This window comes from Rutidosis leptorrhynchoides, unplaced genomic scaffold (assembly GCF_046630445.1).
Source record: "Rutidosis leptorrhynchoides isolate AG116_Rl617_1_P2 unplaced genomic scaffold, CSIRO_AGI_Rlap_v1 contig555, whole genome shotgun sequence".
NCBI classification, from domain to species: domain Eukaryota; kingdom Viridiplantae; phylum Streptophyta; class Magnoliopsida; order Asterales; family Asteraceae; genus Rutidosis; species Rutidosis leptorrhynchoides.
The window spans coordinates 6,831-34,813 of record NW_027266779.1 but is presented as its reverse complement, the minus strand read 5'-3'; the positions used below and the strand labels follow the sequence as shown (position 1 = coordinate 34,813).

The 27,983-nt window shown below is 40.7% G+C and overlaps 1 protein-coding gene and 2 pseudogenes across 1 annotated transcript; 2 read left to right on the top strand and 1 right to left on the bottom strand.

Moving 5' to 3' along the window:
• The first annotated feature begins 160 nt into the window (after positions 1–160).
• On the top strand, positions 161–9,203 carry LOC139884459 (BTB/POZ domain-containing protein At1g04390-like; annotated as a pseudogene).
• A 3,744-nt stretch (positions 9,204–12,947) lies between these two features.
• On the top strand, positions 12,948–14,999 carry LOC139884458 (dynamin-related protein 4C-like). The gene has a single exon (XM_071868488.1). It carries the CDS (start codon positions 12,948–12,950, stop codon positions 14,997–14,999), a length of 2,052 nt encoding a protein of 683 aa, XP_071724589.1.
• Positions 15,000–18,338: 3,339 nt separating this feature from the next.
• Positions 18,339–27,195, bottom strand: LOC139884457 (dynamin-related protein 4C-like; annotated as a pseudogene).
• Positions 27,196–27,983: the final 788 nt, after the last annotated feature.

Genomic DNA, 27,983 nt, shown 5'->3' with positions numbered 1-27,983 from the left:
AATCCTTAAAAATTTAAGGCCTAAACAGTAATTATTCGAGCCAATCATCCCAGGTATAAAATAAAATGTAAAAGTGGCGGTGGTGCTTTGGGAGAGAGAGAGAGTTCTGCGAAGAAGAAGAAGATTGAAGCACTAAAGAGCAATCTGAAAAGTCAATATCATGACATCGTCTAAACAGAGAGGAGCGAAGAGCAACAACAAAGTCGGTACTCTATCAAACTCTGCCCAAATATATACTCTCCATCAACGTATGTACCATTTCCTAAACCTCGGTTCCAGGTTGACTTCAATTCCATCCCTCACTCTCTCTCTCTTTCGTTGTACGGGTATTTCTTAATTTGTTTATCGTCCACAAGCTAACTGATTGGTATTGGATAATATACTTGAAATCGAGTTCTCTCGAATGTAAGACTATTTGACTGTGTATTTTGTAAGCTCGTTGCGTGGCTTTGTTCTATAATTATTTTTGAGAAAAATAACAATTACATGGTCGGTTTCTGAATTGACAGGTTTCATGACCAGAAAGAATGGAAATGGAAGTGTACCGATATAGAGATACAAAGGCACGTAGTTCGTTCTATTGCTGCATTTCTTGATTGCATTTCCAGAGATACTTCACGTCATTCTCTTGTGAAGGTAGGATCCCTTTGTATTTGAATGCTGTTCTATGAAAGTAACTGTTGATGCAACATTTTTATGCTCAGTGCTCCATGTGGATGCCCTGGTATTGATTGACGAATATAATTACTTCACAATGGGAAAATTGCGAGTTGGTTAACAGCGGAGCAACACAAATCATTTCTTGGGAATGCATTCTGTCTTCTATGTCTTCTATGTATTTGCTTGTGACTGTATTGCAATGAAGTAGAATTTGGAAAAGAAATCTGTTGTCAGTGAGTAATACAGCATGGTGATAAAATTACAATAGAAACTTAGAATTCAGTGTGGTGAAAATTAAAAAAGTGAATGAATAAAGGAATGGAAATAGAAAAGAACAAAAGTCTGGCCGGCCATACCTTGGGACTTGATCAGTCTTTTCTCTTTGAAGCTTTTGTGTATTTTCCATCTGATTTATTCTCAACAGTACTTCCTGAACATGAGAGACCCTGATGAAAATATTGAGCTAAGTACCACAATGGGTTATACAGCAAGATAGCATTGGCTATATGCATATATTGATGTAAACAACTTGATATTAGTCGGTATTGCATGTGTTCTGTGTAATTCAGATGGCATGTATTTTAGTTGTTTTATGTTCTTCTTCTTCTTCTTCCTCTCTCTCTCTCTCTAGAAAGACAATTTAACCATGTCTTACCTTTTTAGGTGTCTGTCGCTGATATTGTTAAGGCATTGGTGTGGATTCTTCAAGATAAAAATGTATCAAATGTAAGCATAGCAGCAGATGCCGTGGTAAAGTTGATCAATCGGATGCCCAATTCTGTATTGCAACCCTATGTGTCAGATCTTGTTCATCCTTTGCCTTCGTTGTTATCTTCCCCTCAGTTAGATGTTTCTAGTACATGTGCGACCTCTTTGCATATGATTCTTTCAAATCTAGGTACAAAGAAGGAGAAAGAGGTTTGGGAGATACTGAAAGAAACAGATACTGTAACATCCATAGTTAGGAATGTAAAGAACTTTTCCAGTGGTAATCTACCTATTGAATATTTCGTTGAGATGGCTTTCCTATTATCCAGAATTTTGTGGCAACAGCCTGCATCTAGATATTATGTTTGGAGTGATGCTGTCGTGATGAGTTTTCTAGAGTCTGTCCGTACTAAGCCTGAGTTGTCTGGAAATTCAGCAGTTTTGAAGATTTATTCAGCATTAGGTAATAAACATTAAAAATTGTTAACTTCTAGTTACCAGCAGTAGTTCAACAAATCGGTGCCTTATAATTAACTGTCTAACTGTCTTTGTTTCAGCACTATGTGGTAATGCGGCTAAGGAGTTGGTAGAAGATGATGGTATTTTGCAATATATGGTTCATTGCACGGGTCGCTCACAACCAATTTCCACTCGGGTAATTTTGGTACTGAATCTACCCTTGTTCTGCAGCACACAACATATGAATGAGATGCTTATTTTGTACTTGTTGTTAATTTCATTGGCCAGAGGGATGAAAACATGCTTTCAGAGGTGATGAATTGTTGTTGTGAGTCTCTTGTTGAAGCCATAATCTGTGGAATGACTGGGTGTGATTTTCATCTTGGAAAACTTCCATCTGATCACATGCATTTACTGGAGGAGGCATTCCGTTTGGCTCTGATTACCCGCTGGAAAGGGGAGCATCACCTTGTACTTTTGGAAGAAAGGCATTGGCAATGTCCTCCTTGCTCATGTTGGGGGAAATTATACTCCACAACTAACTCAAAATTCATCTTGTGATGTACTAATGTCTATGGCTCAGGAGGTTTTAAATTCCAGTCTTCTCCTTCATTTAAGGCCATACATCTGGGATATTCTCGGATGGTTAGCCACACATTGTGGGGAAAAGGTGGACCTCAGTATCAGTGGACATGATATGCATGTCAGCGTTCTAATCACGTGCGCATGGTAGTGTTCTAACTATTTTATATCAAATTTGATTTTGAATGTTATGGTTATACTTTTTACCAGTCTCTTTTGTCTTAACTTTTATATTTGTCTATGGCCAATCATATTTTAACTAGTTTTCCTTGCATGTCAGCTCACATGCTCACGTCCCTTTTAATTGACTTTTTTTTTCCCTCCCTTGGATAGCTTGCGCTTTGTGGATACAATTCGTAGCGTACAACAAATACATCAGAATGATAGTGAATCTGCATCAAGGGCAGTTATGTTGATGATTTATTCTCCATGCAATTATATTTCTTCGAAGTCCAGATCGATATTATTCCATATTCTAGAATCAAACTTCGAGGAGTTTATACAGCGCTCACTGCGCATTGTAAATCTTGCGTCATCTGGGCAAATGACAGATAGAAGAAGTAAAATAATGATCTACATCATGGGTTTGACATGCTTCTCAGGGTTGCAGCAATGCAAAATGCATATACTTGCATGTAGAGGGATAAAGAAGTTATTGGCTTTTGTGAGATGGTGTTTAAGTTTTGATGACTGTTTTAGGAGACTCGGCTTTGCTGCTCATTTGCATGATACATCAGCTGAAAGGACTTGTTGCTGGGTTCTTACAGAAGAGTGGGATGGCAAACGATATCCTCTTGCTTTACGGTTTATGGGGTCTATCAGAGTTGTTACACCATTGCAGTTCCATGAAGAATAACTTAGACATAATTTCCGGTGAGCTAAATTGTTCTGAGGCCGATTTAGTCAGTACATGTCAAGAGATATACATTAAAACCTCAGCTGCCTGGCCAAAGTGGTACGCTGTTTACATTCTTAGTTATTTTGGATTTTATGGTTTTCCTAATGAACATTCCAATAAGATTGGGAAAGCACTTGATGAGAAGAAACATGTGGATTTACAATTCATTCACCCTGATGGGAGTTCTTTAGGTGCTCATGGTGTGGTGATTTCAGTTAGATGTCCGTCATTACTACCTTCCCAACACTTCATGCTAAATGAACAGATATCAGATGATTCATTAGATGCCTCAACCCTAACAGCTGGAAGGTTTCCAAAAACAGTCCGTTTATCTCCTCAAGTCGATAGCGAAGCTTTGATGAAGATATTAGAATTTGTATATTGGGGACATCTTCACGCAGGAGAAGAATTCGCGAAGAAGTTAAAAGTACTTGCTAAACGCTGCAATTTGCATTGTCTATCAGAAATGCTTTGTAGAAAACATCCAAATTGGGGCACTCCTATCACTAGTTCTGATTTTGCCCTTGCCCTTGGTTCCTCCTGTTGTCCTTTTTGGTATGCTTTCCTAAACTATTTAACCAAATTTGATATCAAGCAGAGTTCTAGATCTCTAGTTTCTTTTCTTTCCTGTTGTGTTGTTCACAATGATGCTTCATAGCCAACTACTTCTTGAGATGACTTTGCATGTGTTGACTCCTGTTTTTACTTGCCCCTCCGTCGTTTCTGTCATGGAGAAAGTTTAAGACCTTGAAGTCCAAGCTCTTGGACACCCTTTCTTTCAATATTGAGTACATTGCATATTTGTCTGAGGTCTGGATCACATCGAGTTTATTTCTGTTTCAGTGATGTTATCCTAGAAGCTAAAGGAGGTGGACCAATGCCCTGGACTTGCAGTATTTGTTCTATATCGCTGCCCCACATGCACGTTCACAGGGTTATCCTATGGTCGAGTTGTGATTATATGCGAGCTTTGTTTGATTCAGTAATGGAAGAGAGGTACCTAATTTCTTTGAGTATATATATCTTTGGATAATGTATCCTAGATTGCATCTAAGGCATCATAATTGTAGAAAGATGTGTTTTCCTATATCTTTGGATAATGTTGAACAAGGAAAAAGCATGTTTGTTCTCCAATTAAACTTTGAAAGATTACTAATATTGATATTAAATAGGAAAATTTTGAAAGTAGTTTGTGAGAAACATATTTCTGGTTTGTAGTTTGTACAATTATGGGCTTCAAAATTTACATCAATTGTGCCTTTAATTATATGGTGCATCTTTTCGTTTCTACTTAAAGTTTACATGTGTTTGCATTACAGCTGTTCACAAACTATAAAGGTTCCTTTTAGTTGGGAAGCAATGGAGAAACTGGTGCAATGGTTCTATGCCAACAAGCTGCCAAGTCTGCCTTCTGGATGTTTGTGGGAGAATATGAATACTGACGAAATGCTGTCTCAGCTGAAACCATAAGTAGAACTATCTCGGCTTTCTGAGTACTGATTTATAGATGAAGTTCATGATGCATGCCATAGAGTGATCTTGACCTGTCTGGATTCTTCCAAGCAATTGTGTGTCGATATAATTCAGATAGCTGCTAATCACTCTAAGTGGGATTTGGTTGAAGTAGTTGCAACTTACATGGCCCCTTTATTTGGCCAACTACGGGACTCTGGTGCTCTTTCTGTGTTGGATGAAGATTTGGCTGATATAGTTCGTACAGCCTCTGTTCGTCTTTCTCAACAGGACCAACTTAAGGTTAGTGATTGATCCAATTGGAATGCAAGAAAGCTCCTGGTATAGGATTGATGAAATTACTTTGGCTAAGATAATGGAGGATTTATTAGTAATACAAAACATATTCAAAAGGTATTGGTGTTAAAGTGACAAAGATTTAGATCTCTTAAATGGTTAAATACGAGATGAGCCAATGTAAATAGAGAAGGTACTATTAAAGTGAACTTCCTAAATTTGGTATTATTTCTAACAAAATTAGGTTGCATCTAACCATGTATTCATGGGATTGATGAAATTACTTTGGCCGAAATTGTGGTGGTGGTGGAGTTAGTAATACAAAATGAATTCGAATCAATAGGAATGGTTCTTTTGTTAAAGTGACGAATGTTTTTGAACTCGTAAATATGAGATTGAGAGCCAGAATAGATCAATGTAAATGGAAAAAAAGGTTGTCAAGAGAATTTCCTAATTGCTACAAGCTTGGTAGTTTTTTTCTTACAAATTAGGTTGCACTTTGCATATTTTCACTATATCAATCCTTCTAAGATGCAAACTTCAAAAAAAAATCTTAAAGGTGGATTTACTTTCAAAAATAAAAATAAAATCTCAAAGGTGGATTTTCCTAGAGAGATTTTTTTTTTAATCAAAAAGTAATTTCAAAAAGCAAAGCTCACAGCTTCCGATAACTTGTCACTCAAGGTGTACGGCTGAATATACAAGACTATAGGCCGCAGCATGCAATGGTACACGATCAATTCAATCATCATTACTTGTACAATCTTTACCATCCATCCAAGACAAACCTGAGAAAAAATAATCACAATAGATAATACTCCTCCTAACTCTTATTTCTACGTGTGTTAGGCATATTTCACCCCTCCTGACAATTTGATTTTTGATATAGGAGTTCTGTAATTTGATGTCATCATTTTTTCAATTAGAGATTATAGATTGTTTAGTATTGTTTTTAATATGCGAAATTGTCTGAGTCCATATGATAGTTGTCTCTTAATTGATTTGGATTCTCTGTTTCTTTTTGTTTCGATTTTATTGGACGCATTTTTTTTTAATTGAATTTATCTAGATAGAATTGTGGTTTACTATTATCATATGGATTTAGTCTACATAACTCTTATTTAGATAAATAACTTAGTTTAGATTTAGCTAACTCGTCTTTGTAATCTCTTGTACTCAATTTTCTAAATATCAATGGAATTGTAAACTTTAATTAAAAAAATCAAACAAACTTGTAGTTCAACTTTTACCCTCTAACCCAAATACTAAGTTAGAAAATGACTCTAGTTATGTGAAACGATCATGGTCTTTTCTCACTTTTCACACGTGTCAAAACTATTCGATTTGATATATAGTATACATAAAAAGTGACAAAATGGCTTTTCATGCCAAGTTGCTTGTTCCATTCTTTATACAGAAGTCCCTCAAATACATTAATTATTACTCTTCCTTTCAAACAGTAGCTGCAATGTGACCGATGCTTATATAACCATACTAAAAGGTAGAAGCGATCAATTACATTTTCCGGGTACAGTACTTTGTGTACAGTAAAGTAAGAAGGTGAATACGCTGTAGTCGGACCGGTTTTTCGAAGACCGATCTTACTAATCACCGTAATTAACATTTTAAAATACCCATGAACCGGCTACGGCAAAGCCGGTCTTAGCTTTGATCGGCTTTGGGAAAATCGGGCTTTGTACGACCGGCCACGGCAAAGCCGGTCTTAGCTTTGACCGGCCACGGGAAAGCCGGTCTTAGCCGGGGCTTTGTACGACCGGCCACGGCAAAGCCGGTCTTAGCTTTCACCGGCTTGGTTCTACACTTTATCGGTACTACAAATACTCGCGCTCATTTCTCAATTCCGCAACACTTCTTCGTCTCTCGTCAATAATCTAAAAATTTATTCTTTCAATTTATTTTTAATATTTATTAAATTTCATTTAATTTTTTCAATAAATATGTCATCCTATTTAAATTTATATTGGAAGAGTTCTGTACAATTAGTGGAAGGCAAGATCGTGGTGGGTAGTCTTCCCGATGCAACGTATTTCATCGATCGTATTTTGACTTACGATGATTTTTCTCAAGTAATGTGCGACTATGCCGGAATTCCAAGAGAACAGGTACAATTAAATCTTATTTATGTATACGCGGTAGATAACAATGTAAACCAATGTATCGTAATCAATGATGATGCTACGCTGTCATTATTGTATCAACACCATTCTTGGAGTCGTGACTTGTTTATAAGCTACATTCCGCTTCAGAATTCTTTCCGGACATCAAGATTCAATAACGCGGGAGAGGGTAGCAGTATACATCGCGATTGTTTACAGAATTTCAGGGAGGATACTGCTGACGCTAGCCAGGACGTCGTGCATGTCGAACCCACCCAGGGTTACGCTGCCCCCCAGCGGAGATCACTACTGCAGAGGCTCAGAAGTCGGGTATTGGGTAGCGGCGGACGACGCAGACAGCAATCACCCGAGGTACCTCCGCCTGTTGTACCTCATCCTCCGGCTGCAGCCGCTCATCATTCTGTATCGGATTTTAGGGTTGCACCCCCTCCGCCTGTTGTACCTCCTCATCCGGCTGCAGCCGCTCGTTATTCTGTATCGGATTTTAGGGATGCACACTGTCGTCCCGCTGGATCCTCTCGCGATGGAGAGGGTATTAGTAGCTCTCGAGAAAGACAAGGAGACGCCTCATCGGACGAGGATTACATTGTCCCACCGGTAAGAGACTATCATGTGTTCAGGAACATGGATGGGCCTAATGAGGTAACAAATCGCCGCATTCCTGGTGCTCCAAAATTATACAATGGGGATCCTAATAATATAAAGCTGGGAATGCATTTCTCTAACAAGGACGAGCTTAATGGTGCGATAGCGATCTGGTCAACCAGGAGGGGAAGAGAATTTCGCACGACGAAGTCAGACAAGGTAACTTGGGCTGCAGAATGCGTTAATCGTCCGAACAAACGTACTAAGAAGCCGCATGACGATATTATATACGAATGGAAGATCCGGGCTTTGTTCAGGAGCGAATATCGCACGTGGGAAATTACTATCTGGTGTGACAGGCACAATTGCGATGGTGCGGAGAACGAACGTGAGGACAGGAATATTTCGCAAGCTCACGTTGCCCACATCATAATGGGAAAGATTCGCGACAAACCAAATTACTCGATCAAGGCCATAGTTGAAGACTGTGAAGCAGCATTTGGCTGTAAAATTGGGAGGAAAAAAGCTTGGGACGGCAAGCGAGTGGCGATGAACCAGTTGTACGGAGACTGGGAGACAAATTTCCGCCAACTACCCGGCTACATGCGAGCTCTTGAGAATGATAGCGATGTGACTACAGTGCAGTGGAAGTTCAAGAAGGAGGACGGGATTGTGCATAGTAGGAGGAAGATTTTCAGGTACGAACACAACTTCGCCGAGCATAGTAGTAGGAATTTTACACCGTATACTGATTATTGTTATTTATTCAGATACGTATTTTGGCATTTCGGAGCCACGAGACTCACTTTTCGACACAGCCACCCCGTAGTTACCGTCGACGCAACACATCTTCGTGGGGCGTACAAGGGTAAGGCGATTGTAGCGGTCGTAAAGACTGCCAACGACAGAGTCGTGCCAGTCGCATATGCGATCATAGACGAGGAGTCGAACCACAGTTGGTATTGGTTCTTAAAATACCTGAAACTTTACGTTCTACGGGATACGTTCACCTGCATCATCTCCGATCGTAATTCGGGCATCCTATCGGCTATTGCGAAGCTCGATACCAAATTTCCAAACTGGGGTGTTCACAGGTGACCGCTCACAACACTTAAATTGTAATTTCAAGTTGAAATTAATCATTGAATTAATTATTGCTTCCGAATAGATATTGTATGGAGCACATTCGTGCTAATATGCTGTCAAACGTCCCGAAGAAGGCAGGTTTATATGCCTTATCTTGGACAGTCGGTACCGAGTTGGACGAGGCTAAGTATACGCAGGCATGGGCAGATCTCATAGAAATCGAGTCAGGCTGCAGCGACGTATCTACAGGGTATTCCCTTAGAGAAGTGGACATTGATCGTCAACGGATTCTACCGATGGGGAACAACCACCTCCAACGACGTGAAGAGTTACAATAACGTTCTCAGAGGCGACCGCTTCTTGCCGATTAGGGCGTTCGTTCAGGCAACGCACGCGAAAGTGATGGCGATATTTGTTGACGAAATGTCGAAGATATATAGATACAGATTTGTGCTTGCACCAAAACCGATGGTGTTGTTTGAGGATCACAAATTGAATTCAAGACGGTATGATGTCTCGTTATATCCAAATGCTCCCGGTCGGACGTTCAACGTCAGATCTCCGCCTTTGCGTTTTGGAGTTCCAGGCAACGAACATACAGTTCAAGTCCTCGGTAGATAATTCCGTGGTGGTCAGTAAATCCGTAAAGCCGCTTGTCCATCCCGGCTGTACATCGTCCACGTTACATGGCGCTGCCTTAGGCACTTGCTGATGACCACCTCCACAGTGAGATGATGTGGTACGTCCGGACGAACCACTGTGATGAGAAGATCCAACGGGACGAGAGGGACCAGGCCTAAAATCAGAAACGGAATGGCGAGAAGCTGCAGGCGGAGGCAGAGGTACCTCAGGTGCTCGCTGTCTGCGTTGTCTGCCGCTACCCATCACACGACTACCGATCCTTTGCAGCAATGATCTCCGCGGTGGGGCGGAGTAACCCTGTGTGGGATCGACTTGCACGACGTCCTGACTAGCTACGGCGGTCTCCTCCAATATCAGCACACCGACCGCCTCCATCAGATTACGGAGCCCGGACGATAACTTCACGAAACCGCGATGACAGTCACGGTGATATTCGTCGGAACTCAACGCCTCCTCAAGATTTTTGGCCTCATACATTAGTCGGCTCAACCCGTGGCTCTGCAAATGAATACGACATTACACAGACAGTGAATTAATAAATAAGACATCACATCACGTAAATAGGAATAATTATTACACACCAGGGCATTCACCGAATCCGTGTGGCCATGGTAACCCCCTCTGGATGGCTCCCGACCGGGTTGCTGAACGAACCGGACGGTCCTGTCCATGTACCACTGTCCATATAGGTCTACCGTTGTCGGGTTAAACGTCGGCGGACCATCAACGACATGCTCCTCCCGTCGGAGCCAATGACGGACGTGCCAGTCATGAACACGTGCCCAGTCCACAGCGTGGGACGACCTCTTCGTCTGGTGCAACCTGTCAGTACCCGTCTGATCTAGAGGTTCCTGTGGTACATGTTGCAGGCACCCAAACTGCCGCATCACCCTGTCGGGATAGTGTCCCTCCACTACATAGAAATAGTGGAGGTATGTCCTCGACATCCAAATGTCCTCGCCCTCACGGCATCCATTCGGTAGACCGAGCAGCTGCTCGGTGTACGGTGTCCATAGGAACTGAAACGAAATGAGGAAAATAATTGTTAAAAATAAATTAATATGTCAAAAAATAATAATCTAAAAACTTTAAAATACCTGGGATGGAGTCAGGAGCGACAACTGATCTCTGTACGCCACGAGGGAGTGGCTTGTAATGGTCGTCCTGGTCAGAGGTCTCGTCCACCTGCATCAATTAGAAGTAAAGCAATCTGCCTAGAAAACGTATGATCGCAGAAACAAATAATTCATGAATTTAGTTATAATTTATATGTACGCGAACTAACTTTGCAGCAAGTGGGGAGTCCTCCGGCAGCTCAGGCCCTCGACGAAACCTTGGCCTCACCTTAAAAATCCTCGTCCATGCCCATGACTGGACGAGTAGCCCGCACATGTGAGAATTCTGCTCTCCGGAGCGGGCCGAATCGCACAGTGCGCGATATGTGTAGGACAGCACGACGCTGCCCCAGCTGTAACAACTGCATGCCTCTGGGTCTTCTAGGAGGCGCAGTGTGAATAAATCGATCTTATTATGGCTGTGATCGGGGAAGAAGCAACCAGCAAGCAGGAAAGCGAGGTGGCATCGCGCCCTCTGCAGCGCCTCCACCTGAGTGATATCTACATGCCCGCGATGTCGCTGCAGGTAATCCTTAATGCTGAAAGTTTGATGCCGGTCTTCGAAGTCTTCTCCGGCACAAAGCCCAACATTCTAAATAGATACCCGTCGATGTCCTCGGGGTACGCCTCTGTACCAGTAACGGGCGCACCGTCGACCCGCAGTCCAAGCAACACCTCGACGTCCTGTAGGGTGATGGAGGCCTCACCGACGGATAGATGGAAGGTATGGGTCTCGGGCCTCCATCGCTCGGCAAGTGCGGTCAGGAGATGATGGTCGTACTCCATATATCCTATCTTTGCGACCAAACCGAAACCCATCATCTCTATGTAATACATGACCTCTAGTAGTGTATACTGGTCATCCCGCATACACTCCCAGAAGAAAGCGTCAGCTCTCCTCAGCCTCATTGCACTGTCAACGTCCTCCCCGGACGAATATATGTCACGCGATCTGTGCTGCGGCTGAAACCACAGTAGATCCCCCACGGTAGGACCCTGCGCAATCCAGGAAGATCTCGCCACCATAATCTGTAAAGAAATAAAAAATAAAATTAGTCATCTAAAATGAATCACCTTAAAAATCGTACGCGAGTTTCCACGTCAATAGTTTTTTAATCCAATAATTTATCATCATACAATTTGAACCCACTAAAATAATCTAACGAATGATATGCTACACAAATTAAATCATGAGTTTCCTATTTCATTGATTTTAATAAAATGATTTGATTTAAAAATATATTACATTATCATTAAATTTTTTTTACAGATCATCTTATTAAAATTTAATAAATTTTAAATTTTTAAAAGATTTATACAAATAAATTATTTAACAAAAAAAAATATACATTCAAATCTTAATTATATGTAATAAATTTTATTTAATAATTTTTTATTAAGAAATTAAATTTAGGTAGTTTTTTATCATCTTTATGAAAAAACTAATCTATTTTTTTTAACCTACATTATTTTTTATTTTTAACTTCTTTTAAAGAAAACATTAATTTATTTTTATCAAGTGGTTAAAATTTATAATAATTAAAAATTATTAATTTTGTTACGGGTGGAGGAAATAAAAAGCTTGTCAAATATTGTTGGGTCATTTAAACATTACATGATTACATTGCATAAATACTTTAAATTGCAACGAAATTTAAATATAAAAAGAGAAAAATACCTTAAACGTCGGAATAACGTCCATAGAACAAATTCGTCGAAACACTCCTTAGTATTTGGCTTCCTTTTCACTTCAAAATAATAAGAATGATAAAATTTTAGAGAGGTAAAAAAAAAGATCGAGAGAAATGAGAGAGTATGAAGAAGAAGAATGAGAGAAATGAGAGAGATGGAGATGAGAGACGGATGGAGAAGAAGAATATGTACAACTGGCAGATTTTCTCTTCCGTCTACACGTGTCAAGCATGCAATGGGGGAGTAGTGTGGCAGCCTTTGACCGGCCATGGCAAAGCCGGTTGTACACTAAGACCGGCCACGACAAAGCCGGTTATAGCAAAGCCCTTTGACCGGTCATGACAAAGCCGGTTGTACACTAAGACCGGCCACGGCAAAGCCGGTTATGGCAAAGCCCTTTGACCGGCCATGACAAAACCGTTTGTAGAGTGATTAATGCTAATTAATCAGTCCGACCGGCTATAGAAAACCGGTCGGACTACGCATGTCCACCTCCGCCTCATTCCGTTCCAAAACGTTCACATTGGTTTTAAAAAGTTTACCTTTATAATTTACTCTACATCTTCCATCTCTCACTCTCCACATTTTCAAAAGCAAATTGTCATTTTCTTTCTTTGTATACGAATGAAAATTATGGGTCCAGCTGAGGAATTCTCGAGCAATTCCAGTAGCAGCATCGTCAACTTTGATGCTAAGCCACTATCAGTTTTTCCTCCCGAGGAAGACGAACAAGACATGTCTAACACTGCCATTAGCGCCCCCATAATCTCATCCTACAACGAGAAAATCCGACCTCTTCTCGACGCTGTCGACAGCCTCAGGCGTCTCAACATTATGAAAGAAGGGATTCAACTTCCAACAATTGTGGTTGTCGGAGACCAGTCTTCTGGCAAATCTAGTGTTCTAGAATCTCTTGCTGGAATCACCCTTCCACGTGGACAAGGAATCTGCACGAGAGTTCCTCTGATTATGAGGCTACAAAATCAAGGGCCTTATGATAAACCGGAATTCTCGTTGGAATGTAATGGCAAAATTGTCCATTCCGATGAAGCTCATATCGCTGAAGCCATTGTTGCTGCCACCGGAGAAATTGCTGGCACGGGTAAAGGTATATCCAACAAGCCTCTTACGTTGGTTGTCAAGAAGAAGGGCGTTCCTGATCTCACCATGGTCGATCTCCCTGGAATTACTCGAGTTCCGGTTCAAGGCCAGCCGGAAAATATTCACGAGCAGATAACTAACATGATCATGGAGTACATCAAGCCTGAGCAAAGTATCATACTGAATGTTATATCTGCCAGTGTTGACTTTTCGACTTGTGAGTCAATTACTCTGTCGCAGAAGGTGGACAGGACTGGACAAAGGACTCTCGCTGTGGTTACTAAGGTGGACAAGTCACCAGAAGGCTTGTTGGAGAAAGTTACTTCCGATGATGTCAACATTGGCTTAGGCTATGTATGTGTCAGGAATAGAATCGGGGACGAGTCTTATGACGAGGCAAGGAAAGAAGAAGCTGAAATTTTCGAGACTCATCCTTTGCTCTCAAAGATTGACAAGTCAATTGTGGGTATTCCTGTTTTAGCCCAAAAACTGACTCAGATTCAAGCCAACAGTATTGCTAGAAACATGCCGGATATTGTGAGGCAGATTAATGACAAGTTGAATGCGAGTGTCTCCGAGTTCAACAATATGCCAAGAGTCTTGTCTTCATCTGCTGAAGTTATGACGACTTTCATGAGGGTAATTGGTTCGACAAAGGACTCCTTGAGGAAAATTCTTCTTGCCGGTGAATTCGAGGAGTACCCTGACAATAAGAAGATGCACTGTACTGCCAGACTGGTTGAAATGCTGAATAGTTTCTCGGTGGAGCTCCGGAATTGTGAAGAGAATGACTCGGGAGATTTCTTAGTTGAAGAATTGGAAATTCTGGAGGAATCCAAATCCATTGGGTTACCGAATTTCCTGCCTCGTAACGCTTTCCTAACTGTACTTCAGAAGAGAGTTGACAAGATCTCTAGAATGCCTGTTGAGTTCATCGAGAAGGTGTGGGATTACATTGAGGTGATAGTGATAACAGTTCTGATGCACCATTCCAGCAATTACCACCAGCTTCAGCTGTCGGCTAGGCGAGCTACAAATAATTTTAGCGCCAAAATGAAAGAGCACTCCGTCAATCGTGTTATGGAGATTGTCCAAATGGAGAAACTCACAGATTACACTAGTAGTCCTGATTATATGTCTGAATGGACCAAACTCATGTCTAAATGGGACACATTCTTAGAAAACGTCAAGGAACATCAGACCTTCGAGATCGGCCTCGGAGGTTTTATGGATGCGAAATTTGAAACATCTCATTTGAGTAAGTTTAGCACTCAGTCTCTGAATCAAGCATTCGACTTGAAGATGAGGATGATTGCTTATTGGAAGATAGTTCTGAGGAGGTTGGTCGATTCAATGGCACTACATTTGCAGTTTAGTCTGCAGAATCTCGTGGACAAGGAAATGGAAGCTGAGATTGTGAATGAGTTGATGGATCCACATGGTGGTGGACTTGAAAGATTGTTGGAGGAGTCTCCTTCTGTGGCTGGAAAGCGAGAGAAGTTGAGCTGTAGTATCAATCTGCTCAGGAAATCTAAGGCAGTGGTTGCCAAGATCATGGACAACTTCTATGTTACAACTGCTTGATGAATTTCAAAGTGTTCTTGTTCTGTTTCGTTGTAGTACTCTTAATTTGTTTCTGTGGTCTGGTCTAGGCTATTTTAACTTCTGTTTCGATCTGAATGGTATCTAGTGTCTAATGTAATGTAAGGATGTTTTTTGTTATCTCCAGTGGAGACATGTATCCTTATGTAATGAAGTATAAGAATTGCATCGTGAACTTTGTGAGCCAAGTCTCCATTTTCTCTGTTTTATCTAATTAAAAGTTGTTATAGTATTCCTAACTACAGTAATAATATCGATCATCAAAAAAAAAAAAAAAAAGCAAGTAATAATATTATATAACAGACACTAACAGAAATTATAAATTCATGGTTTGTTTCCTATGATGTTCTAAGTATTGTTAAGATTTTGTTCCTATTTTGTTGAATACAAAAATGAGGGTGAATGTAGCAATCTCTTAAAGAGAGTTTCATATGTACCGCTTCAAAGGCTTTAAACAATGAAGAATTTGATATGTTTATTTGTGCAGCATTGGAAAGTATAGATGGAAGATATTATCAATGATTTATTACTTTCATTTCCACAGGATGAATGTAGCAATCTCCTCTGTTCACTGCAGCAAAAATCGCTCTTCACAAATTGTTTTGATTATATTTATCTGAACGCGCTACAGTCTTGTGGGTTGAAGTGGAATCATGGACAGAAATAGAGATATCGAGTTCAGAGAAGCTTAATTGTGATTATGTTCGTGTTCAGAAAACTCGATCTCGGTTTAATATTAGATAATCAAATTCGGAAGCACAGAAACCGACTTTGCATAAAATTAACAAAGTCGAAATCATAGAACACGACTTTGCAAAAATTAACAAAACCGAAAACACCGTACTCGATTTTGCTTAGAAAATAATAGAATCGAAATCACAAAACTCGATTTTGGTTAAAAATTAACAAAGTCGAGTTCTATGAACTCGATTTATTTTCAAAATTAGCATGATTCGGTGAAAAAAAAAAGTTAGATAGACACCTGATTACGAGCTGAATGTTCGTTGAATGTGAATTGTGGAATTTGAATTTTCGTTGCTAAATTTTAGTTGTATATAATATTGCTATAAGAACGTTTCAGCACAAACAAATTTTTCTACATCCAGTTTTTTTAAACGCATTTTTTTTAACAGATGATATCAGTTCATTCTTTTTTTAAGCGTCTCTTCATCCAATAACTCGTCTACGATATGTCTTTTTTCTATTTGAATTTGTATTGGAGGAATTCTTTACTTGTGGTGGATAATAAATTAGTGTGCAACGGTATTGCCGACTCACAATGTTTAATTGATCGTATCATGAGTTATGATGAATTTTTAGAATTAATGTATAATAATGTGGGTATTCGTATGGAAGAGTTGGTGCAGTTGTATCTCCAATTTGTATACACGGATGGCAGCGGCGAAAGGCAAGCTCCTATAGTGATCCATGATGACGATTCACTATCTGGGATCCACCAGACGTAGACGCCTCCATAACCTAAACACGAATAAATATTACTTATTATATCTATGAAATACAACAAAATAATAAATTAGGACTATTGACATAAGGCATTTAAAAAATATAACAAGTCCTTTCGTTACAGATTTAGAATTTAACGAAACAAAATTCCATAAACAATATGTAATGTATCAATTAATTAAATACTCCTAACAATCAATATTACGGTCATAACATGATTTAGTCAAATTACTACATATACAAAATTCTCATTAATAGAAATATAATACAAAAATATCGAACCAAATCATCAGTAAAAAATTTATGAAAACTAAATTAATTTCATTTCTTATCTTAAATACCTTAATAAGAATATAGAAGGAAAAAAAATCATACCTTAATTATCGTGAAACGGGATGAACGAACAATCGAAGAAAGTTGAATTTCGGTGAGTTTTGAGACGGAGAAAATTTTGTGAGTATAGAAGAGAGTTTTCGCAGATTGTTACTACCGATTTTGATTTAGACTGAAAAGATTTTGAAAGGGAGATAGTTTTGGGACGTAGAAATTTTTTAGAGTGATAGATGGAAAGAATTTTTGAGAGAATTTTAAAGTTTAAGAGAATGATAAACGGAGAGACTTGAAAAATGATACACTGAGAGAGACTTGTGTTGTGAGAGTTATAGAATGTGAGAGAGATGGGTAAGATTTATCCAAACGAAATCCATGCATGTCCGCTGTTGTTGACAGGTGTTTATGGCATAAGAAATTCAAGTTTCTTGTCTACGAACTTCTGCATGTTCGAGTTCCTTGTCTACGACATTGTGTGAGATTTATCCAAAGGCAATCCATGCATGTCACCATCGGGTGACAAGTGTTTGACTGACTTATCACATGCCAAAGTCGGGTTCTGTGTACTCGAGTTTGACCAAAAAATGACAAAATCGATTTATGTGTACTCGAGTTTTACAAAAGCAAAATCGTATTCTGTGTAACCGATTTTGTAAAGTTTAATCACTTATTATGGGGTTTAATCATATTATGGGGTAATGATGTCCTAATCATGAAATTCGGCTACACAAAACTCGATTTTACTTCACTAATTACACCCTAATCACGCATTATGAACCAAGATCGAGTTATGTGAACTCGATCTCCTTATTTCTGTCCGCTTTTACAAAAGCACCACATATTATGTCTATCTAATTTAATATACATCAATATTTCCAGTCAAACTACGTAGCAGCATCATCTTCTCTTCATTTTTCCATCTCCTTGACATATAAAGAATTTATATGTTGAACCACTCAACTAATCTGTCCAATAATAGCTTTAATTACATGGATGTTAAAATTTTCAAATGACATTAGAAGTTGATCTTTATATTACGTATAAACTCCTTTTGAAAAGAAAAGAAAAAAGAAAAACTCTCCTTAAAAAGGCTATATAGATCTGCAATTAACTTATACACAAGCTTAAGGTTGAGCAGACTTGCTCAAGAGGTAAAGTAAAAAATGTAAATAGATAATATTTAAGGACCTATATGTACAAAATAAATAAAGTCCTGAAACATGCAATTTCAAAACACCGTTTTTGTGCTTTCGAATTTTTATCAAAGTCAAAATTCCCAATTGAGAGAAGTCATCGTAGGGTTCTTTGTTCATCACTCTCTTAATGAAATATCAAGTCACATGTTCGAAAGGAGAAATAAGTATAAACACTAACATGAGGCATTACTAATCTTATTAGATTAAACATGAGATAAGGCAACATAGAAACCGACTCAAGAAAATAAAGCACTACAGTAAAGGAAACACAACTTCAAAGCAGACATAAGCAAAAAAATAGAAATTAAAGGAAACAACAACTCCAAAAGCATCAATCGGTGGAAACATAGAAACTGTCGATAATTTTGGCCACCACAGCCTTAGATTTCCTCAGAAGATTGATGCTGCGGCTCAGCTTCTCACGTTTGACAGTCACGGAAGGAGACGTCTCCGTCATCTTTTCAATTCCACCTCCACGTGGATCCATCAACTCATTCACCACCTCAGTTTCCATGGGCACGATATTTTTGTATAACCGAGCCCTAGGAGGTGGACACGGTTTACTACTCCCGGAAATCGTATATCCTGGATTACTAATCATAATTAATTAACGCTTCACCCGGATTTGGGGTACCCGGGTATAACCTTTTCTTTTCCCGGATTTGGGGTACCCGGGTATAACTTTTTATTTGTCCCGGATTTGGGGTACCCGGGTGTAACTATTTCTTTGTCCCGGATTTGGAGTACCCGGGTAAAGCTTTGGCTGGAAATGGTGTACCCGGGCTTCCGAAAATGGTAAATCCGGGACTGCCTTTGTCTCGGAAATGATATATCCGGTTAATACTTGATCCGAAAATTGTAAATCCGGGACTGCCTTTGTCCCATAAATGATGTATCCGGTTCATTTTTTTGCCTATAAAATGGCTCACGGCACAATACACATTTTCACAATCTTTCTTCATCATTTTCACAATCATTCTTAATATTTTTTAAAATCCTAATTTTTTCTTCGTACTAATTTTTAAATTTTATTAAATATGTCTTCATATTTAAATATATATTGGAGGAGTTCTGTACAATATGTTGATGGGAAGATCGTTGTAGGTAGTGTTCCCGACGCAACGTCTTTGATCGAAGATAAGTTGAGTTATGATGATTTTTCCCAAGTAATGTGCATTTATGCTGGCATTGAAAGAGAAGCGGTACAATTGAGGCTAATCTACGTATACACCATTGATAACGGTGAAAAACAATGTATCGTCATCAATGATGATGCTACATTATCATTGATGTATCATCATCATTCTTGGAGTCGTGACTTGTTCATAAGCTACCATCCGATTCATAATTCGGGTCGAACACCAGGATTCAATGCCGGGAGAGAGTCGAGTAGTAGGCCTCGCGGACGGCGGGAATACGGCCCCCCCGACGAGGATTACATTGTTCCTAACGCAAGAGAATATCATGTGTTCAGCAATATGGATGGACCCGATGAGGTAACAAACCGCCGCATACCTACTCGTCCAGAGTTATACAATGATGACCCTAGCACCATAAAACTGGGAACGCATTTTTCGAACAAGGAAGAGCTTCAGGGTGCGATAGCCATATGGTCAACTAGGCGGGGAGCAGAGTATCGCACTACAGTGTCAGATCAGACGAGATGGGTGACAAAATGCATAAATTGTCCAAACAGACGTACTAAGAAGTCGTTTAACGGTATTGTATGCAACTGGAAGATCCGTGCTTCATTTAAGAGCGAATATCGCACGTGGCAAATGACAGTCTAGTGTGATGGGCATAATTGTGACGGAGCAAACAACGAGCGGGAGGATCGAAATATTTTGCAAAATCATGTTGCCCACGTCATAATTGGTAAGATTCGCGACCGTCCAAATTACCCAATCAAGTCCATTGTTGAAGAATGCGAAGCAGCATTCGGCTGTAAAATAGGGAGGAAAAAAACTTGGGACAGTAAGCGAGTGGCACTGAACCAGTTATATGGAGATTGAGAGATAAATTTTCTCCAACTGCCCAGTTACATGCGAGCTCTTGAACACTGCAACGATGGGATGAAAGTGCAGTGGAAGTTCAGGAAGGAGGACGGGGTTGTACATAGCCGGAGGAAGGTTTTCAGGTATGGACAAATGTTTACTGTGCGCGGTACTTTAAAAAGGAAATTTACTGATTTTGGTTATTTATTCAGGTACGTATTTTGGCATTTTGGTGCGACGAAACGCACATTTCAACACAGTCACCCTGTAGTTACCGTTGACGCAACGCATCTCCGAGGGGCGTACAAGGGTAAGGCGATCGTAGCGATTGTGAAGAATGCTAACCACAGAGTCGTGTCAGTCGCATATGTCATCATAGACGTGGAGTCGAACCACAGCTAGTATTGGTTCTAGAAATACCTGAAAAAATACGTTCTACAAGATACGTTCACTTGCATCATATCTGATCGTCATTCGGGCATCCTTTCTGCTGTCGTGAAGATGGATAGAAAATTTCCAAACTGGGGAGTTCACAGGTGATGATTACAGCACTTTAATTGTATTTTTAAATTTAAATTAATCCATCACTTAAACATTACCCCTGCACAGGTTCTGCATGGAGCACGTTCGTGCCAATATGATGGCAAGCGTCCCGAAGAAGAAAGGAATATATGGGTTATGTTGGGACGTGTGTACCGAGTTGGATGAGGCTAAATATATGAAGGCATGGACAGATCTTATAGAAACGAGTTAGCATGCAGCTACATATCTGCAACGTATTCCTCTAGAGAAGTGGACATTGTTCCTAGACGGATTCTACATATGGGGCATAACTACTTCCAACGACGCGGAGAGTTACAATAACGTTCTTAGAGGCGATCGCTTCTTGCCGATAAGGGCGTTTTCCAGGCCACTCATGCAAAAGCTATGGCGATTTTTACAGACGAGCTAGCAAAAATAAATAGGTATAGATCTGCTCTAGCACCGAAACCGTCTGAGACATTCGATGACAACAAGATGCGCGCCAGACGGTACGAAGTCTCGTTATATCCAAATGCTCCTGGGCGTACGTTCAGTGTCAGATCTCCGCCGTTGCGTCTCGGAGTTCCGGGCCATGTAAACACTGTCCAATTTGACATGGGTTCATGCACATGTTTACATTGGGACACCTACAGGATTCCTTATTCTCATGTAATGACCGTTGCGAAGGAACTCAATGTTCGTCGTCTAGATCTGGTTCATCGTTGCCATACAAGGGATGGTTGGGGATAACAGTTCAGTGGTGTGTTTCACCCTCTGCCGACTAACTGGCTCGAACCCGATTTTTTGCTCCTACTGGATGACAGTTGGATGGTTCATCATACCGATCGGGATCGCAAACGAATTAACAGACGACTAAGGGGCGGAGGGACTATGCGAACAAAACCGATCAAAGACCATGAGGGTGTAGCAATTGCAACGGCAGAGATCACGATAGGAGGAAATGCCCGTTCACTCATTCACTTGCGGATAGATTGTCGTTGAACATGTTGCACGATCCATAGGACTTCATGGAAATGCGCCTCTCGATGATGACGAGTACGATAATGATTATGAAGATGGCGACTACGATGATGATGATAGTGAGGATGAATCTCATGAAGATGATTAGGACGAGGATGAGGATGCGGACGATGACGATGATGATGATGACGACGACGATGACAATGATGGTGATGATAATGAGTATGATGATTAATAATTTATTTATTTTTTATCAAGTTACCAGTTATTGAAAAATATGAATAAAGTATTATTCCTAACAACTACATATATATACAACATACTCGCAAAATTACGAATGACGACCTTATCAGTAGAACCAATTGTCCCTCCTCTTCATCTGACCACGACCTATGTGATCCTGTCGCTGCAACTTCGTCTCCTGTACAGCTGGTTCGTGATCATCTCCAGTTTGTGAGTGAACGCCCTGAGAACTGGACCCGATGCCTAAGCCCATTTGAACATCTGCAGAATGTGAGTGACTAGGAGTGTCGTTCGTGGTCGGCTGTTGTTGCTACAGTACACCAGACCAAAGACTGTCGAAGCTATACTCTACAAGATGTGCAGGACCGGTAGGATTTACAGCCACGCGACCGGATTTGCTAACTGCTGGAATGGTGAAGTTGCATCCGCCAATTCATCGGCAGTAAACATCTGGGAGGTCATAATATCATGAAACCTAAAGTTCATTTGTGATGAAAACAACTCATCGCTCCCCAATGGCTGAAACTCTGGCATCATCTCTGATCGTGGACGGTAGGAGGATGTAGAATGATCGGATACAGCAGGACGGTCTGTTACGGAACGCTGACCAGATCCAGCAGGACGAGAGGGTCCAGATCCAGCAAGACGATCCGAAACTGAATGAGGAGGGACGAGAGGGTCCCGCTTGTGCTGTAGGAGGAGGTACTTCGGGCGGGGGGCCTCTGCCTCGTCTACCGCCCCCCAACACCCGTCTCCCGATCCGACCCAATAGTGATCTGGTTGTGGAGGAACGTAACTCTGACTGGGATCCTCGTGGACGATTCTAGTGTCGGCAGTATCAGTCGGATCATGGATCGGCAAACCAGTGGCCTACATCAAGTCCCTAATCCTGGTCGATATCTTCCCAGAATTTTGCGCATGCTCGAAAAGATACTCATTGCCGTTGTACATCTCCTGTAGATGCGACGTCCAATGCATAAGTCGGCTTAGCTCTTCGCTCTGCAATTCAATACCTAGGAAAATAATCTCTGATTTAATAATTTCCAATAGAGATTGCTGAATGTCGTACTAATAATAAATAATTAGTACGTACCAGGGCGTGCGATGAATCGGTGCGGCCATGGTAACATGCATCGAGTGGTTGATGACTAGGTTCCTGTACAAACTGTACGGTCTTACGCCGGTACCAAGACATATAATCGTCCACAGCCGTAGGGTAAGGTGTATGGGCACCCTCCACAACACCGTTAGCTCGATCGTTCCACTCTTGAATGTAAATAGCACGGTCTCGTGCCCAATTCCTGTAATGTGACGACCTCTTCATTCTGTGCAATCTCTGAGTCTCGGTCTCACTCAGAGGATCGTCCGGTATAAGTTGGAGGTATCCAAACTGTCGCATCACCCTGTCGGAGTAGTGTCCCTCCACAATGTAATAGTAGTGGATGTATGTCCTGGACCTCCAAATGTGCTCACCCTGATGGCATCCATCCGGTAGAGTATGCATGTGGTCGGCGTATGGCGTCCATAGGAACTAAAACAGAATGACGAATTAATTGTTATAAATATATTTATGTTTTTCAAAAAATTATTTAAAGGTCAACGGGAACTTAGAAGACAAAATACCTGCAGCGGAGTCATCAAAGATAGCTGATCCCTATAAGTCAGAAGGACGTGACTCGTAACATTGGTCCTGGACAAAGGTCTTGTCCACCTGCGAGGCAACATCGTACGATATTTTATACGCCATAAATCAACGAATTTAGTTATAAATTCAACTGAGTCGTGAACTTACCGTGCAGCAAACGGCAAGCCCTCTGGCTCCAAATGTCCTCGACCAAATCTCGGTCTCACCTTAAGAATCCTCGACCATGCCGAGGACTGCACCAGTAGCCCGCACATGTTCGTGGAATGCTCTCCTGAACAGGCTGAGTCGCACAATGCGCGATATGTGTATGCAAGAACAGCGCTGCCCCAACTCAACTGACCGCAAGCCTTTGGATCTTCTAATAGCTGCAGTAGAAAAATATCTATCTTGTTTTGGCTCTTATCCGGGAAGAAGCAACCAGCCAGTAAGAAGGCGAGGTGACTTCGCGCCCTCTGTAGCACCTCCTCGTCTGAAATATCTAACCTTTCCCTATGGCTCTGCAAGTGCTCCCTAATGCTAGCGAGCTGAATAGCTGTCTTCCCATCCCTATCCGGGACAAAGCCCAACAGCCTATGGAGATACCCGTCAATGTCGGCGGGATGGGACTCTCTACCCGTAACGGGCAAACCATCAATGCACAGACCCAGCAATACCCCAACATCTTCAAGCGTGATGGTGGCCTCGCCTACGGATAGGTGGAAACTGTGAGTCTCGGGCCTCCATCGTTCGGCAAGTGCCGTTAGCAAATGATGGTCATGCTCTATAAATCCTATGCTCAAAACCAACCCAAAACCCATCATCCTTATAAACTCCATCACCCGAGGTATGCGGTAGACGTCGTCCCGCATACACTCCCAAAAGAATGCGTCGACTCTCCGCACCATTAGTGGCCTAGGATACTCCTCATAAGATGGATAAATGTGCAGCGATCTATGTTGCGGCTAAAACCACAATAGATCGCCCTCCTTAGGTCCCTGAGGAATCCATGAAGATCTTTGTGCCATAACCTATAAAAAAAAAAATGAGTTACTTACAGTTAATGAAAAAATATGGAACAGAAAATTCGAAATGGAACAAGTCGAACCAAAAAAAACCAAACCAGAAAAAATCGAACCAAAAAAACCGAATCAAGAAAACCGAACCAAAGAAACCGAAACAAAGAAAACGAACCAAAATACCGAACCGGAAAAATCGAACCAAAAGACTCTAACCGAAAACCCGAACAGGAAAATCGAACCGAAAAATCCCCAACAGTTTAATTCTAAGGAAAATTCCACCAAAACGGAAGAAAACAAACCCGAATAACCTACCGAAACCTCAACATCACACAAAACTCCCCACAATAATGGATCGTGGCTGCCAAAAACTCCGATTTGAAGAATTTCCGGCGAAAAATAATTACTAAATTTATTTCATGCGTTAAATTTGGAACAAATTTGAAGAAAAAATACCTGAAAATATGTCTTCCTTCTAATACTATACGAGAGAAAGCAAATTCCTAAATTTTTCGGACAAGAAATAGTGAGGGAGAAAATTTGGGACGGATTTTTGAGAGATGGTGAGGGAGGAAATTCGGCAGATCTGTGAAGAAGAAAGAGGCCGGGATTTTTAAATTGTTTGTCCCGTATACACTGAATACGGGACAAGGAGTCCCGGATTTACCATTCACGGGACAAGGGGAAGCTGACACGTGTCAAACATGCGTAGAGGTTTGTCCCGTATTCAGTGTACCCGGGACTAACCTCTACACATGTTTGACACGTGTTAGCTTCCCCTTGTCCCGTGAATGGTAAATCCGGGTCTGCTTGTCCCGTATTCAGTGTATACGGTTTCATACTAATCACGTAATTAACACTTTTTATCCCGGATTCAACGTTTCTGGGAAGTGTACATTTGGTTACCAAAAAAAAATCATTTTACTGTTTACGTATTAGGGTTGAATAATAATTTTATAATTTTCTCCAGTTTCCATTTCCTTGTCAACAAGATTCTGCAAAACTGAACTGTAGATGCAAAGCCATCGAATCGACCAATCTCCTCGACACAATCTTCCAGTAAGCTATCATTCTCATTTTTAGATCAAAAGCTTGATTTAATACTTGAGGGGTAAATTTCATGAGATGAGACAATTCGATATCCCCAAACCCTTCAAGACCGATCCTAGGGTTGCCAGTTTTAGTGACATGGTAGACGAAACCATCCTGTTTAGCAATTAACATGCTCCACTCAGTCATGTACTCGGGATTGCACGTGTAATTTGTAAGTTTTTCCATTTGGAAAATTTCCGTAACACGGTTCGCAGAATGCTCTTTCATCTTGGCAATTAGATTGTTGGTGGCTTGCCTACCCAAAAGCTGAAGCTGATAATAATTGTCAGAATGACGCATCATAACAAAAATCACAATATCTTCTATATATTCCCACACCTTCTCGATAAACTCAACAGGCATTCTAGAAATACAGTCAACTTTCTTCTGAAGCACGGCAAGGAAAGCATTTCTGGGCAGGAAATTTGGTAACCCGATAGATTTGGATTCCTCCAGGATTCCCAATTCTTCCACCAAGAAATCACTGGTCGGATCAATCTCAACACATTTTTGGAGATCGTCCGAGAAGCTATTGAGCAATTCCACAAGCCTGGCAGTACAGTGCATCTGTTTTTCATCAAGGAACTCCTCAAATTCTCCTCTGAGATGAATTTTCCTCAACGAGTCCTTCGTTGAACCAATAACCCTCATAAACGTTGTCATTGCCTCAGCATGAGAAGATATGGCTTTAGGCAAGGAGTTCAACTCAGAAACACTCCCACTCAACTTCTCATTTATTTGCCGTACTATCTCTGGCAAATTCCTAGCAATGCTGCTGGCTTGAATCTGAGTCAGCTTTTGAGCTAGAACAGGAATACCCACCATTGATTTGTCAATCTTTGAAAGAAGTGGATGAGTCTCGAACAAACCAGCTTCTATCTTCCTTGCCTCGTCATAAGACTCATCCCCTATCCGATTTCTGACACAGATATAGCCAAGTCCAATGTTAACATCATCAGAAGTAACTTTCTCCAGCAACCCTTCGGGCGACTTATCAACCTTAGTAACAACAGCAGGAGTCCTCTGTCCTGTCTTGTCTACCTTCTGAGAAAGAGTAATCGACTCGCAAGTTGAAAAATCAACACCAGCTTTTATAACATTCAATATAATACTTTGATCTGGCTTTATATACTCCATGATCATGTTTGTTACTTGTTCATGGATGTTTTCAGGTTGACCTTTAATGGCAACTCGTGTAATTCCGGGGAGATCAACCAAGGTGAGGTTGGGAACACCCTTCTTCTTTACGACCAAAGTCAAAGGCTTGTTTGACACGCCTTTTCCAGAACCAGCAATTTCAGCAATGGCTTCAGCAATGAGGGATTCATTAGAATTGACAGTTTTGCCATCATATTCCAATGAGAAGACGGGTTGATCATTAGGACCTTGATTTTGGACCCTCATGACTAAGGGAACTCTGGTACAGATCCCCTGTCCTCGTGGAAGGTTGATGCCAGCAAGTGACTCGAGCACACTTGATTTACCCGTTGACTGGTCGTCGACAACGACAATGGTCGGAAGCTGAATTCCTTCTTTCATTACATTTAGTCGCCTGAGACTGTCAACAGCATCGAGGAGAGGTCGGATTTTCTCATTGTAAGATGAGATTATGGGAGCACTACTAGTTACACTGTCTTCTTCTTCTTCATCTTTCTCGGGATGAACAATTGCTAGTGGCATAGGATCATAGCTAGAGAAATCATCAGCTCCACCCATTGTTTTGTTTAGTGTGTATTCGAAAGAAAAAGAATTGAAAATTTTCTTTGAGAGATAAACAGTGTGTGGTGTGCTTCAAAGAATTTTCAGTATGCATATATATATAGAGAGAGAAAAATTGTGAGAGTCGAAGGAGAATAGAGCACCAAACGGTTTGTTTCCTAGGAAATAATACTTTGAACTTCCTAGGAACCGTAAACGTTTAAATTTTCTTGTTCCCGTTATGTTGTCACCCATTTATTTTTTTCACACATAAATACATGCAGATTACCAAGAGAACGATGCATAAACTGGCTGTTTTCTAGGAAATGCATTTATTTATTCCTGGGAAAAGGATTTCTTGAAAAAGATTTATTATTCTGTCATTTGTTACTGATAAAATTAAATGGGCCCTCCTCACTCACCAGCCAGGGTCGGATCCATTTAAGGCCCAATTTCACATTACAAAATAGGCCCTAAGCGTGATGAAACGGCCCAATTGAAACAGAAGTAGGGTTTTCTCTGTAACACAGAAGCATCCTTCCTATAAATTCTATCGAAGATTTTTCTACCATTCTCCAATCCCTCGCTCACCTAAAAACAGAGATTAAAGATATTCAGATCATATTTTGTAGCCAAATCGAAGAACAAACCAGACCCCTCCAACAATGAGAGCCAAGGTAATTCATCTTCAGCTCGATTCGATATTTTTAGCAGCTTTGAGTTTTATTGCTTATTTATTGCTTGTTTTGGTTTATGTTTCGATTCATTACTGTTTCGCTTTCTGTTGATTTCTTTCTTGTTTTGAA

Bases quoted from the DNA above. Each gene is read 5' to 3' on its own strand.
- LOC139884458 (XM_071868488.1), top strand. From the start codon at position 12,948: ATGGGTCCAGCTGAGGAATTCTCGAGCAATTCCAGTAGCAGCATCGTC.